Source organism: Betta splendens, chromosome 11 (genome assembly GCF_900634795.4).
Source record: "Betta splendens chromosome 11, fBetSpl5.4, whole genome shotgun sequence".
Lineage (NCBI taxonomy): Eukaryota > Metazoa > Chordata > Actinopteri > Anabantiformes > Osphronemidae > Betta > Betta splendens.
In genome coordinates this window covers 3,883,670-3,897,680 of record NC_040891.2, presented here as the reverse complement: position 1 = coordinate 3,897,680, position 14,011 = coordinate 3,883,670, and the positions used below count along the sequence as shown (strand labels likewise).

Sequence of the window (14,011 nt, the reverse complement as noted above, 5' to 3'; positions counted from 1 at the left end):
AACAACCCCATGAGTATGTGAACATACACCCATTAGAGCTGAACTGAATGAAAATGCACCACTGCCTCAGGATGGAAGGGAAGTTTAAATGCTAAAAACAAAAACAAACATGTGACATACTTTATGAGATTTATAATTTCCTTTAAGTAAAGGAATCCGTCCAAAGGTGACGACTATCATAACTGGGCTCTTCATAGCGAGAGGTTAAAGAAGCAAAAAATATGAATTTGATTTTAATTTTATGATTATTTGTAAGGATCAAGACCAAATAAAAATTTTATCACAACTGGTATCAAATAATGATTTGGTTTGTTCACACTCTCATTTATATGAAAAAAGGGCCACTCCCTATATATATATATATATATATATATATATATATGTGTGTGTGTATATATATACACACACGTATCTTCAATATTCATTATATAAATTTATTATTTAAGGAATGGCTGGCACATAAACAAATAAATAATTTATTAGAACAATATATTATTAAATGGCTGCTTTCTGTAGGGTTGTGGACAGATTATGATATAGGAGGAAAACACAAAGCTTCTCTCAGTTGTCACTGGCATCTTTTGGAGGTTAAGGTTCTTCCTGGTTCTGTCTCTTTGTGGTCTTTGTTCATCTTGTTTTGGTTCTCTGCGTTATTTTTCTGTACAGTCCTTTCTCGTCATTTCTGTTTTCCTCGTTGCCGTTTGGCTCTTCAGCAGCTCGGTCCCAAGAACGTTTGCTTGTACCCAACACAGCAGGGGGTCTAATAGATTCCAGCAGAGACCTGAGTGCTCCTCCTGACCCTGCTCTGCCTCCATCCCACAGACGTGGCGTGTTAAAAAAGCACCCAGGGTTGTTAAGCAACAACATATTTTATTTCTTTTCCTGTTTTTATACATGATTTAGAAAATAAAACACATTGAATAAATACAAATGTAGAAAGCGACACGAGTTTGGCCGTGTTCTCAGACAAACGCGCGGTTATTCTTTACAGAGCTCTCGGAGGACTAGCGGACGGACCCGCCGGAGTGGGATCCGCCCTGAAGCAGACGTGGGCCGCACACTGCGATGAAACACTTAGGACTGGGCATGCAGATGCTGAAGTGGTCCCCGTTTACACACACAGAGAATGAGTTGGCACACTGATAAAGACGTTCAGAACACCTAGAAACACCCGGGGAGGGGAGAGGGGAAACACATCTATATACACAAAGAATAAATAAAGAGAAATTAGATCCAAGACATCGCTACTGTACAGATACTGTATCGCCATCACACTTGATGGACGCCTTTTCCTTGTTAATCAGCAGCCTCACCCGGGAGAAAGTTCAAATATAGTACAGTACGTCATGACAGGGGGGGTCACCAACAGCAGAATGCACCAATTACAGACACACACAAAATATCAACCAGTAGTTGGCATCAACCGTAGTTCCCTTTCGGTGTGAGTGTTCGTAAGTAAGGCAGGATGCAGAAGAGCTCTTAGAATCCCATGGCTGAGGGGTACAGGTGGTCGAACGCCACCGCTGTTAGTGTCCTCGGGTTTGGCGGATGGAATCTGGCACGCGGTGGCACGGGTTGGGGGTCAGAGTGCCAGGGAGAAGCAAGTGGGATGGGGGCAGGAAGTCCAGCGCGCGCTCATTCAGTCATTATGGCGACAACGGTCCGCGGAGGCGCGGCGGAGGAGACGACCAGAGCTGTATACACGGACTGGAGAGACGGGAGCAGACGTCCAGGATCCCGACCTTCTCCTTGGGGAGCGATGAGAAGAGAGGGAGTGGTGCTATCTGACTTCCAAGCACTCCACGTACTCCAGGGCCAGTTCGTAGCAGAACCGATACTGCTCCTGGGAACACAGACACAAGGCTGGGCTTCAAAACAAGCGAAAGTGCAACGGCCGCAAATATCTGCATCGATGGATTCAAGGCATTATTACTCTAACATTGTGCTGCTGTGGACAGCTTCTAAATATAAACGGGCTGGGTTTTAAAGGCCGGGTTGGACATTTTCAGAAATAGCTTGTTTACAGTACTTCCTCGCTGGAGTTGCTGAAAAGGTCTAACGCCTGTAGTCTAATGATGGAGCCAGAGCCGGCAGCGGGTTGGTTCCAGCCTGGGTTCAAAGTCTAGTTTAGACAAATTCTCTGCTGAGATCGTGCTGTATGTGTGCTGACAACCAGACCCATAGTATCGGGGAAACTAAGAGGGAAGGTTCATCTGTTGCATTCTCACCATTGTCTCCACCATGTTCGGCTTAGAGTTGCGCAGCGTTTTGGCCGCGAAGAACACGTCGGCCACGCTGTGGTGACGGATCATCTCCAGGATCATGGTGCAGGCACAGAAGGTACCGCTCCGACCGCCGCCGTTCCTGCTCCGGGGTGAGGCACGACGGACAAACAGAGAGACATGAGCGACCCGATAAAGAGGAGAGGAGCGGGCGGCCTCTCGGGGGGAGGCACCACAGAGTGGAAATGCCACAGTTTGATTGAGCGCAGATCAAGCGCTGTCAGAAAAAGGCCAGCTGGCAGACTTTCACCACGAATATCTGAGCGAGGCTCTCATTAAAATACCGGAGCGGGGACCTAATCAGATGCGAGATGTCTAACACGCAGCCTGACCTCCGGAGATCAAAAGGCCCCGACATGGAGACGCGGAGACTTCAAGTCAAACAGCTGACGTACGACACAAATTATTTATTTGTCCTTTGTGATGCAGACTTTGTGAAATTTAAATGTGAATGAGAGCCTTTTGAGAACTTTCATTTTGTCTGCAATAGAAAATCAAGTGCTGGCATCTGAGAACATAATGTTTTTTTCCCCATTTAGACATGAAGGACGTACAGTAAACGAGCAGCTGTTGACTTTATAATGCTTTTAAAAGGTCATCTTCAAATATGAACGTAAACAGCTAAAAAGCGGCGCTCATGAACGCAGCGTGGACTCACAGGCAATGGACGATGGTGCGCCCCTCGCCGCACTCCAGCTGCCAGTTGTGGACCTGGGCCAGGAGGCTGAGGAAGGCTTTCTTGGAGTCGGGCACGTCGCGGTACGGCGACCAGCGCAGGAACTGGAAGTGACGCACCACTAGCTGGCCCTCCTGCAGCTGAGGAGACAAGAGAAGGTCCTTTTTATTCCAGAGTACCCCATTAAAAATGCATTAAGCCTGCTGCATATGCTCCACGCGTCAAAGACATCATTTTGGTCACAAGGCGGAATAACGGTCGACTGTAGAGCTTCGGTCCTTAAATTTTAATGGACTGTTGAAGGCGCAGAGTGCAGCGGTGTGCTGGCGTTGTCATCAGAATGAATGTAAACATACAGTAAAGCATCGTGGCATAAGAACCGGTGCATCCGTATCAATGGGTCCAGACAGGCCGACAACTGGGAGCAGTGGTGACAGGTCACGTGGCATTTCCTTTCCTGTGTTGGCCTTGACTTCATATTCTGGTGCAGCTCAAATCCAGCAGCGCAATTAAAGGTCCCCTATTATGCAAACTCCACATTTCAGACTTTCTGGTCCATTTACATGACTTTAGGGAATACGATGGTAACCGTATAAAGACTGGAGTAAAGTATTAGATATGCAACAAGCGATTTTGGAAGAAAAAAAAATAGAAGGAGCTGAGAAGCCAAAATTAAACTTGACTAAAAGAATCTTCATGTTGAAAATGCAACTGAGCTGCTTTCCTGGTAGACAAATACCAACACAGCTTATTTTTACAGTAGATATGACAAAATCAAAGGCCACATTCAAGACCTTATACCACAGCTTCTAATGCACTGACCTGACTTTTATCTTTAAGCTTTTTATAGTCAGCATATTCCCTAAATAGCCATATATCAAAGCTCAGGCCTCAGACATTAATAGTGACCTAATAAATTATCCTGGACATGGATAAATGAGGGCCTTGCTGAATTTTGAAAACACTGTATCTTGCTGTGCAACTATCATAGATATACAATAGGAGACTTCAATCTTAAAAAAATGACAGTATTTGCCAAATGTGAGCTTTGTACATTGAAAAATTTGCTAATTATTGGATGGCCGAAAGCCCAATTAAGCTAAATAGGCCAAAGAAGGAACCCTGGAATGTCTGTGTTTTCATTCGTAATTAGACAGGTTGTGCTAAGACCAGTCCAAACCACGCTTGGTTACTGGAGCCGGGTTTAATGGGTGCTTCTGCCTTACTGAGTGAGTTACTGGGCTCGTTGGAGCCCTTTCATCTGACCCCACAAAGATCAAGGCCAACTCACAAGTCCCCCTGGAAGGGCACACTTCAAGGCCCTGGGACGGTGGCGGGAGGAGTCATAGCGAGTGAGACTTCCACATCCACATCAACATCCACATCCACCCTCCTTGACGATGCTCAGGACTCAGCTTCCAGACTATCTCCCCTGGATGACTGAGAATCTTCATAGACATGTTGCCACGCGCCTTGGGGCACAAGCCCTTAAGGTGGTATGGGAATATGAAAGGACATCAAGAAAAGTAGCAGGCTCTTGGATGTGTTACTGTACAACAGGGCCTTTCCTCCAGTACGCCTGCGCTTGTGCTCCACAGGAAGATGTAACTGAGCATTGTTTTATCTTTTATCTGTTGTATCCATCGCATGAGTTTGGACACAGGCAGGTTCGACATCATTCGTCTTCCGTGCCTTGTGGTTCTGCGACAGCGCCACCTACCCGGGTGATGTTCTGAACACGAAAGAGGCGGATGATGACGTCGTCGTCTGCCGTCCGGGACAGGAGCTCCACGGTCATGGGTCCGAACTTCTGCAGCCCCGGCTCAGGCCAGTACTGCAGACAGGGCTGAGGGAGAGAGTGGTAACAGGTCGTTAGCCCACAGTCGCCCGAGGCAGGACAGATCACTCTGTCAGCAGCCAGTGACGGTAAAGCCCAGTAACAAGACGCCTGAGTATTGACAGCAGAGACAATTAGGCCAAATGACGATGATCATCTCCACATAGCTACTGTAAATTAAATGAGCAAAAAAAAAAAAAAAAACACATCAGGGGGAACAATCCCTCATATAAACTGTGGTCAACTCACTTGAATTATTCATGCGGAGGAATCATTACCATTAGTGCATTACAAATTAATAGAGTGGGAGACCTTGGCCGTGCCTCTGAGAGATAAACAGGAAGTTAGCCGAGAGGTTAGTGCCGGCAAACGCCAAGGTCTCCCATCACTGCCTCTCGTGAGAAGCGTCGCCAGCAGCCAATGGGAGTGATTAAAAAACCCCCCACTCTGCTGACAAGCAGATGCGCTCCGCGGTGACTCGGGGGGCTGAGGGGACCCCTGGAGGAGGGAGTGATAATGGCGTTTCACAATGACACAAGGGTATTAACAGGTGACATTGGGCAGGAGGGGAGATAAATATTTATACACATAGACGGGAGACAGACGGCGCAAACTCAGGAGGGCGACGTGGGGGGGAGAGGGAGGATGACCTGTTAATCCCACTGTCAGGGTGAGACGGGAAAGGAGGGGGAAGGACAGTTCGCCGCTGACGAGCAACGCGAAAGGATCCGACGTGACGCGGCGCTTTGAAGGAGGCAAAGACGAGGGTAAACGGCGAGGACGCGCCGATGTCACGGGCGCTACGCGCAGGATGGAGGCACCGGCTAAAGGCGGTGACGGCGCTGCTCCTCTCTGCTGTGTGTCTGTCACTGGGAATTCACCGGCTTCGGGTTTCAAACCACGCAAAGATTCACGGTACGACGCTGGAAAACACATCCAGGATAAGTGGATAACGACCAGCTTGTTTAAAAAGCCCCTGTCGACCAATGAGACGTGAAGCAGCAGGTGGGTGGTTCCTAAAATATACGATGGCGTCTACAGATGTGGGGTCAACAGCAGGAATGTGGAATGTTTTTTTTTTTCCCCTTCTTACCCAGGCGGAGTTGGACTGGTTCAGCTGGTTGAGCATCACCACCGAGGTGCAGCCATAGTCATAAATGAGCCTCCAGAAGTCCGTGGTGGTGCCAGGCAGCGGGTGCGGCGTCACCACGAAGGCGGCGGGCCTGAGGAAGCTGTCGGCGAGCGCAGCGTTGATGTAGTTGCTGCTCTCGCCCTCCGTGGTGACCAGGAAGGCCAGCGAGCGGTCCGGCGGCAGGACATCCATGCTGCGGTTCTTCTCGTGGTTCCTGGGCATCAGGGAGATGCTGCACTCCTCCACGTCCAGGTGAGGAGTCACCGAGTTCAGAGTCTGTGAGGGGGGGGGGTGCGGAGACGAGAGCCAGCCGGGAAGATAATTAGAAAGGGTGACATGTGCGTTTGAGAATGTGTTCACATTTCAGATGAGGAGATAAAATTAAAGAGGGCGACAAGATGAGACAGACGCAGCGGAACCGAAATGGGATCAAAGAGAGAGACGGACGGAGGCAATGAAAACATTTTCAGCTCAAGCAGCCTGTCAATACTTGACAAGCACAACTGGCTCCAATCAGAGCCGGGGAACTTTAAAACACATTTATTATCAGTAAAACCCCCACAAGGCTTAATGGATAAAAACACATTTAGTGCAATCTCATACATTATGAATAAGCATATTACCAAGCAATGGAAATTCAAATGAACTGATTATCTAACTCACTTCATGTGGTGAACGACTCCCCTTTGGTTTAGACTAAACGAAGAGAACCTTCCAGCCCTGGAGCTGCAATTATGACAGGGACTCATACGAGCAGCACCGAGGGAAGGTAATTGTCAAGTTAAAGGACGAAGGGGGAGAATTTCTAATTATTCTAGACAGAGGTCACGATCGATATGGTTATTATAACGGCATTAACGCTGTGCACAACAAATGAGAATAATATGTTTGAAAACATTTCTACCACTAGAAATGGGTTTATTGTAAAAGCTCTCACACTAAATATACACAGTGAAGAGCCCATAGGCTAAATTATACTGTAGCCGTGTGACCAGCCTCTTCCTTGATGGCAGCCGCGGTCGGACGCATTGATCCGTGGGTCTGTGGCCTCTTTATCTATCCATCCCAGTCTTGTGTGGAATCTCCAAATTGATTTTCGTTAAATTTGGCACAAACCTCCACCTGGAGCCGAGGAGGAAGTGATTGAAATTGGGCGGTCGAGGCTCAAAGCAGGAGGATCCTGTGATTTTAATCTACGGCTCCAACTCATCCTCGAACTTAACTTGACTTTTCATGATCTATAGTGATGTCCATAAAGGACAGGGGGACAAGCAGCCGTGAGAAGCCATTACAAAAACAGCTCAACATGATTTATGGTTGTATTGTCCTTCCATTAACTCTAAAGCTAAAACGTAGCCAAACAACAACTCAAATGACTAAATGAAGCAATTCAAGGTTCACTCACTTTGTAATTAACACTCTTTCTATATGGTATCGGTCCACACGGGCAAAACCTGAATTTATAACCGCTCTGTGTCCCCTTTAAGGTGGTGTTGGCATCAAACCCTTTATAAATTTAACCAAATTGAAATTACTCTACGTTTGGTCAAACGTCACCAGCTGATCAAACCTGCGGGTTAATGATGAACTGTTACCTGAAACTCCTCTCGGAGCTGCGACGTGTTGCTCTGGGAGTCGACCTTCAGCATCTCCTTGTAGGTGAGTGCGAACTCGTTAGCAGGGATGGCGGTCTCCCCGCACAGGCAGGCCTCCAGGATGGCGTCGTGGATGAACACGTACTGCTCCTGGCAGAGAGAGGGCGAAGGAGCGGGTTCACACACTTAAAGTCACACAAAGCAGCCTCATAGCTCCTAATACTTGACTGAGAGCTCGTGGTCGCTCAGCAGACCATTGTCTGCAAGTCGAGGCATCAGAGAAGCCGACCACTGCACACGCACACAATCTGAATAACGTCACCAGATGTGCAATTAATGGGAAAAGCAGCAAATTTGTTTTGACACGCAACCCAACAAAAGATCAAGGAGGCGAAGAGACGTTCAGAATGATGGCCTTAATACTCTCACTCTTCCGATTCATTCTTTTTATTTAATGTGCTCTGTCAATTTGAAAAACATGCCGTCACTTGGTGGATGAAGTGACAGATGGAATAAAAAGGGACATACCCCTTTGTTTTAGTATTTACATGCTGAAATTCTTTTCTGTTTACAGAACCTTTGTTTACTTTACCCATTAATGCCTTTATCTAGTTTGTGTGTGGACGTGTAAGCTCACTTTAAATAGACTTTATTTACATAATTAAGACCATTACGTATACGCTGGCTTTAATCAATTCAAATAAAAATTTTATCTTTCTCTGCTGTTACTAAATTAAGGATAAACAGACCAGTAAATAAATTTAGTTATAGCTCAGAGCTTTAAATGCTAGTGTGATTATGAAATTGTGCTTTGAAACTTTTGTACTGTATTTCATATATGAGTGGTTTATTCTGCTGCATTAACGGCCCTGTTTTCCATACATCAGATGTGAACGTCCTTAATATGACGCATTGTTATTAAAATACTAAACAATATTATAACGGTTCAAATTCGCTCCACGTGGACCAACTGCACGTTTCGTAAATAATTCAGTCGGAAGAACACGAGGGGAGCGATTTAATGACCACCTTTAACTTTAAACCTCTAAAGCTGGACTCATTAAGTATTTATATTAACAATAAATGAAATAACTATGAGAAAAGTAAACGCTACGGCTCACAGTGCAACCCCATGATGAAATGATGACCCACGCTACTTTCACAGCCTTTCAAAATAAAATATAACAATAATAATTTATAATAATCAATCTGTAAGAGATAAACTAACAGTTCAGGACAGCCTCCTCTCACACTCACTTCAGTCTGGATCATATTGATGCGTCGAGAGCAGAGGGTCTTGACGCAGTTGTAGATGTCCACCACACCTTCACACTCGGCCATATCCAGCATGACGTCCAGCACAATGTAGCAGCCAGTCCTTCCTGCCCCCATGCTGCAGCGGAGGAGAGACCAAAAGGGTTGACAAGCCTGAATACACCGCTGAAATGAAAAGGCCCCAGCAGGGAGCCTTTAGTAATCATCACCATAACTAGCGGCCCCCTGCCCAAAGTCAAGTACTGTAGAACACGAGGCTTTGCTCTAGAAAGCGAGAGTGGGAACAGTGACTATTATGCTTCAGCCGTAATAAAAATCTGAAAAGAGTTAAGAAATGTAAAAAAGCTTCTATCTGGAGAGCATATTGGAAAGTACACGGTGTACTGGCCTACACTTTCCAGATGTGCCTGTCTGTGAATGCCTCACTCTTTTCCAGCTAAAGCTTGTAGCAGAAATAGAATGTCTAGGCCTCTGGAACACACGACTTCATAGGATAAAAAAAATAATACAAAAAAAACCCCCCGGCCCTGCAATAGACTGACGACCTGTTCAGAGTGTACTGTGCCTCTCGCTATAAGCAAGGTGGGTTAGGCTCCAGCCCCCCACGACCCCGAACGGGAAAAAGCAGTGGAAAATGGATGGATGGACAAAAAAAAAACAAAAGTGGCAGAAATACTTTTGAACGCGTACGTCGTGTTATAAGCGTCAGAAGGACAAGTACAGTACTTTACCCATAGAGCTGCAAACAGCTTCAAATGAACACGGGGAAAGAAATCAGCCGCTGTTTGCACATGTTCCCACGTTATGAAAGCTAGAACACACACACACACACATCAAGTGACTACTGATCCGTATGTGATCAATGTAGTCTCCTTTTAAGAATGAAACGTTTTTGAAAACGTGAAAAGTTTTTTTTTTGTATCTACTTCTAATTGGGTTTAGAGTTTATGTTACATTCTTCTTAAACTAAAACCGCTTTAGTGCTTCTCACTCGTTTCCGTTTGATCCGGCCGAAACACACTCTGGTGTGTTCGCCTGGTTTAATTGGCTTGTTTGTGTTTGTCAGAACTTCATTTATCAAAGCCCGGTCTGGCAGAGGCCGTGTGAAGAGAAGGTCTCGCGTTCGGGCGGTCTCCGGTGGGGCTCGCGTGTGGTCAGAGCAAACAGGAAAGCAGGTCCGGCGTAAACACGGCCGATAAACGCGGGAAGCGGAAGAGAAGCGTTATTCCTCATCCACCACACATGGGTCTGTGGAGTTGTACACTCCATGTGGCGGTTTCTGATGGACAGCAGGCAAATTTCGGGTTGTTCCATCAGTTTGAATAATATATTAAACAGTATCAACATTTGTTTTTGCAGCTAACAGTCGGGGCACAGAACAAACATTGCGCCCTAAAAAAGGCAAAGCTACCTACGCCTTTGTTCATTTTCTAGTTATGTGTGAAACACAACAACATGTTGGACAGTCCTGCTTTATTTTTTGTTTATTATCACTACTGTGCTCTCCACCTACATGTTTGCTGTTAAGCTTCAAGAAGCTGCTGGTTATTTTTAGGAAATGGAGAAAAAAACAACTGTTGGCGAGTTTAACTAAATTAGGCTCATATAATTATAATGATACTACAGTTCAGTTTGGAAATCATCCGTGTGGTTTGGTCTTAGGTCCTTATAAAAACACAGCGTGGCGAATGACCGTACCTGCAGTGGACGACCACGGGTCCGGCGTCCGGGGGCGTGGAGGCCTTGACCCGCCGCAGGAAGGCCAGCAGGCCGGTGGCGTGGTAGGGCACGCCGTGCTCGGGCCAGGAGGTGAAGTGGAACTGACAGACCTCGTGTTTGGCAGGGTAGCCCCTCTGAGGAGACAGAGCACAGTGCGGGTACTGTTACAGGTCTGGCCTTCTTCGCTGGTGTTACGTCACTTCCTGTTGCCTGTAAGCCTCCACTTCGTCTGTTTTTTTGTTTGTTTTATTGCCTTAGTCCTTAATTTATCCGTGATTGTCTGTTGTCGCTCCACCCTCTCATGCTGTTTGTATTTTTGCTCCTTGGTGTTAATTCATTTATTCAGTGTGTGAGTCTGGGTCCATCGCCCTCTCGTCTGTCGTTCTGGCCTCCTCCTCCTTATGAGCAGGCCCGGTCTGAGTTTAAATATTCCCAGTGTGGGATTCCGGTCGTCCGTCTGGCCTGTCCTCATGTTGAACGGGCCTAGTTCCAGCAGTTGCAGTGGGTCTGTCTGTGTGTGCAGTGTGTGCAGGTGCTGCAGAGCGAGGCCGACTCACCCTCTCCATGGCGAAGGTACGCACGGTGTACTCCGCCAGCGTCTCCGTCTTCAGGAGCGTTATCTTAATGTCACCGTAGAGCTCCGTGTCGTCGGGCCAATACTTGCAGCACTTCATCTGGGCCAACAAAAGACGGATGAAGGTCAGAGGTCACAGCTCCCTTATTTCAACGGCCGACAACACACGTTTACTGCGGCGCTGGGATTTCATCGAGCGGACGGGCTGCGGCGCTCTAATCCTGCCGTGACCTCTGCTGAGCATTTTGACTCCGCACAGTTGCTCACTGTCCAGCTGGCGATGCCCAGATAAAGCATGTGATGTCATCCTCTGCTCTGGAAAACTCCACTTAAAGTGAAGACAGAGAACGACGGTTGTGAGGTGTGTTTTAATATGCTCGTATTTAAAATGCTACTTCCCGATATAAAGCTGGAGGAGGTCGTTGTCATGGGAAAGAGGCTCTTTGTTACAGCTCTGCAGTATTGAGTTTGACCATTGACCTCTTTTTGCAGATGTTCCTGCAGACATCCTGTTATTGCCAGATGTTAATGCTAACTAAGCTTAAATTCCTGGGAGTAGACATAATAATGTGTGAGGGAATGTACAGGAGTTGACATATCTGATTAATACCCAGGAAAAACTACTAAACTTATGCTACACTATAATAATATTTGATAGTGAACAGTTAAACCTCTGCACTAGCTGAGCGTGTTCTTACGTTTCAATGGAGCAAGTAGATTTATCAAAGTCAGCAGCTACTGAGGCTTTGACTTCACATGCGATCATAATAATGCATTTATAGAATATTCTGCAATTCACTTCTAGCTTTATCACATTATCAGCTTTTTATAACTCGGTGGAAATCTTGTATCTGTGAGAAGCACGAACGAAGAGTTAATGGAACAAAGGCCGCGGCGGCCATTCATGCTGCCGTACGGGACGTCAAAGCTGTGACCTTGGAGCACAGGCGCCACAGCTAAAGGTGATAAGTCACAATCAGACAGCAGCCACTGATAGAAGGAGCCGCGGAGCCGCGTTACCGTGGCTACCATCCGTCTTCGCGGGCGGCCGGAGAGGTCAGCGGACGAACAGGGGGGAGAAACCTACCCGGCCCACTTCCACCAGCTTGTTGATCATGACGATGCTGAAGCAGTTCTCCTGCCAAACCATCCTCCAGAAATCGTAGATCATCTCCTGCTTGGGGCCTGCGGAGGAGGAGATAAGCAGCAGAAGTATAGGTGGAGGAGTGGGAGAGAGAGAAGTGAGAACAGGTGGAGGAGGATAAAAGGAAAAATGGGGTATCATAAGTCACCGAATCTACCAGCAATAACAAACAATGCAGAGGTGCTGTATAATCCATGCCAGCGAATAAAGCAACAGCGTGTCACTGCTGAACTATTGCCCGCTCTGTGTTCTCCTAATACTACAGAGGAATGTCATTTCAATACACCCACAAATCCTCAGTCATTGTGCAAACAGCCTCCTGTATTACCTTCCCCGGGCACAGCTGGCTCACACAAATCACAGGCCTCTGGAGACGGCGACACCTTCATTGATTTCATTACTCGGAGGCGTTGATAATATCACGGGGCCCTCCTTCACGCTGCACCCTCTGAAGTGCGTGACGTTCATCTGTGCGCGCTTTGTTTAATGGCGGCGTTATCTTGTCTCCTTTAACTAACTTGGACGACTTTATTAGGAGAAGTCTCCCGTTGGAAAAGAGCGGTTCATCACTTGAGGCTTTTAAACGGAAGCATTTATGTCGCGGTTTAGATTTAATCACGATAAGTTTTCTTCTTGGGAAATTGCTCATTGCATTCTACGAGCCAAGGAAGTTAGTGAGTACTGGACCGGACCTCGTGTGATCCTGTGAAGTCGGAGACTGGAGAATCAGTAGAACCCGAGTGTCTTCCCGTTTACAGGAACTGCCGACGTCTCAGGGTCCAACTTTAAAAACGATGAGCTACTGTATGAGCGTCTGTCTCACGTGAAGACAGGCTCTCACACCCTCCGCCTCTGTTAGCGATCAACGCTTATTAGTCAGCTGAGCCTGGTGGATGGAGGCACCGGCGATGTGCGATGATGGCGGCGGCGCGGGACATCTGTATGCGCCGCGCGACTTGCCGCCGACGCGCAGCTGCCTTAAGACTCGTCTAAGACACAGCAAACGGACCGTGACCTGCCGTCTAGCAGCTGGATGTGCAGGGCTTTTCTTGAGTGAGGCAGAGTCTTCAATTAGGCCGTTTGTATGCTGTGTGCTTAGTTCAGTTCACCGGATCATCAGAACGGCTGAAATAATATGCAAACAGAGACCAGGAGCCATGGGGAGCATTACGTCTGAGTGAGTAAAAAATCCGGGAGAGAGTGAGAAATTTTGGTGAAATCTGAGCATCAACCAAGGGAAAAAGATTCAGGTTCATGATTTTGTTATTTTAAAGTTTTACTTTTGCTATACTAAGTAAATTAATTGAACAGAACAGATACACATCAAATCTATGTATTTCTTAATGTAACCTCGACTGTATGTCACACTCCACCAAACCCTTTTTTGCTGGATCGCATGCTCTTGCGGGCGCTCCCCTCCCACCTGCGCCCACGTCTGCAGAAAGACTTTGTGAGCAAAATGTGAGCGGGAGAAACGTTCCGAGGTTACTTTCATGAAACGGCGGAGCTGAGACCAAAGGGAGAGATGGGTGGAAATCATGGGGGGATCATGAAATAAAAAACATATTCGCTGAATAAATAGGATCACAGCTCGGAGAGAATAAAGAGAATGTCTTGCTCGCTCCCTCCTTTGTGTGTGTTTGTCTGTCTCGCTCTCTCTTACGTGTGTCTCTCTCTCTCTCTTGGGATACGCAGCCTATATAGTGTATCAAACCCGCATCAGAGAGACGATGCGCCACACATGCAGATGACGGGGCGGAGAGAGAGGCGCGAAAGG

The 14,011-nt window shown here is 47.0% G+C and overlaps 1 protein-coding gene across 4 annotated transcripts in view; it reads right to left on the bottom strand.

The window, feature by feature from the left end:
- Positions 1-850: 850 nt before the first annotated feature.
- The window catches only part of ptprua (protein tyrosine phosphatase receptor type Ua), a 116,978-nt gene continuing 103,817 nt past the window's right edge, over positions 851-14,011 (bottom strand). For all 4 annotated transcript variants that reach the window (XM_029166185.3, XM_029166187.3, XM_029166184.3 and 1 more), the window contains 10 exons: positions 12,178-12,275; positions 11,074-11,190; positions 10,496-10,650; positions 8,780-8,915; positions 7,523-7,672; positions 5,889-6,203; positions 4,679-4,804; positions 2,941-3,098; positions 2,229-2,364; positions 851-1,843 (listed from right to left, as the gene is read on the bottom strand). In XM_029166185.3, coding sequence (XP_029022018.1) covers positions 1,781-1,843; positions 2,229-2,364; positions 2,941-3,098; positions 4,679-4,804; positions 5,889-6,203; positions 7,523-7,672; positions 8,780-8,915; positions 10,496-10,650; positions 11,074-11,190; positions 12,178-12,275 — 1,454 coding nt within the window. In that variant the 3' untranslated portion in view covers positions 851-1,780. The remainder of the gene's footprint in view (positions 1,844-2,228; positions 2,365-2,940; positions 3,099-4,678; positions 4,805-5,888; positions 6,204-7,522; positions 7,673-8,779; positions 8,916-10,495; positions 10,651-11,073; positions 11,191-12,177; positions 12,276-14,011) is intronic.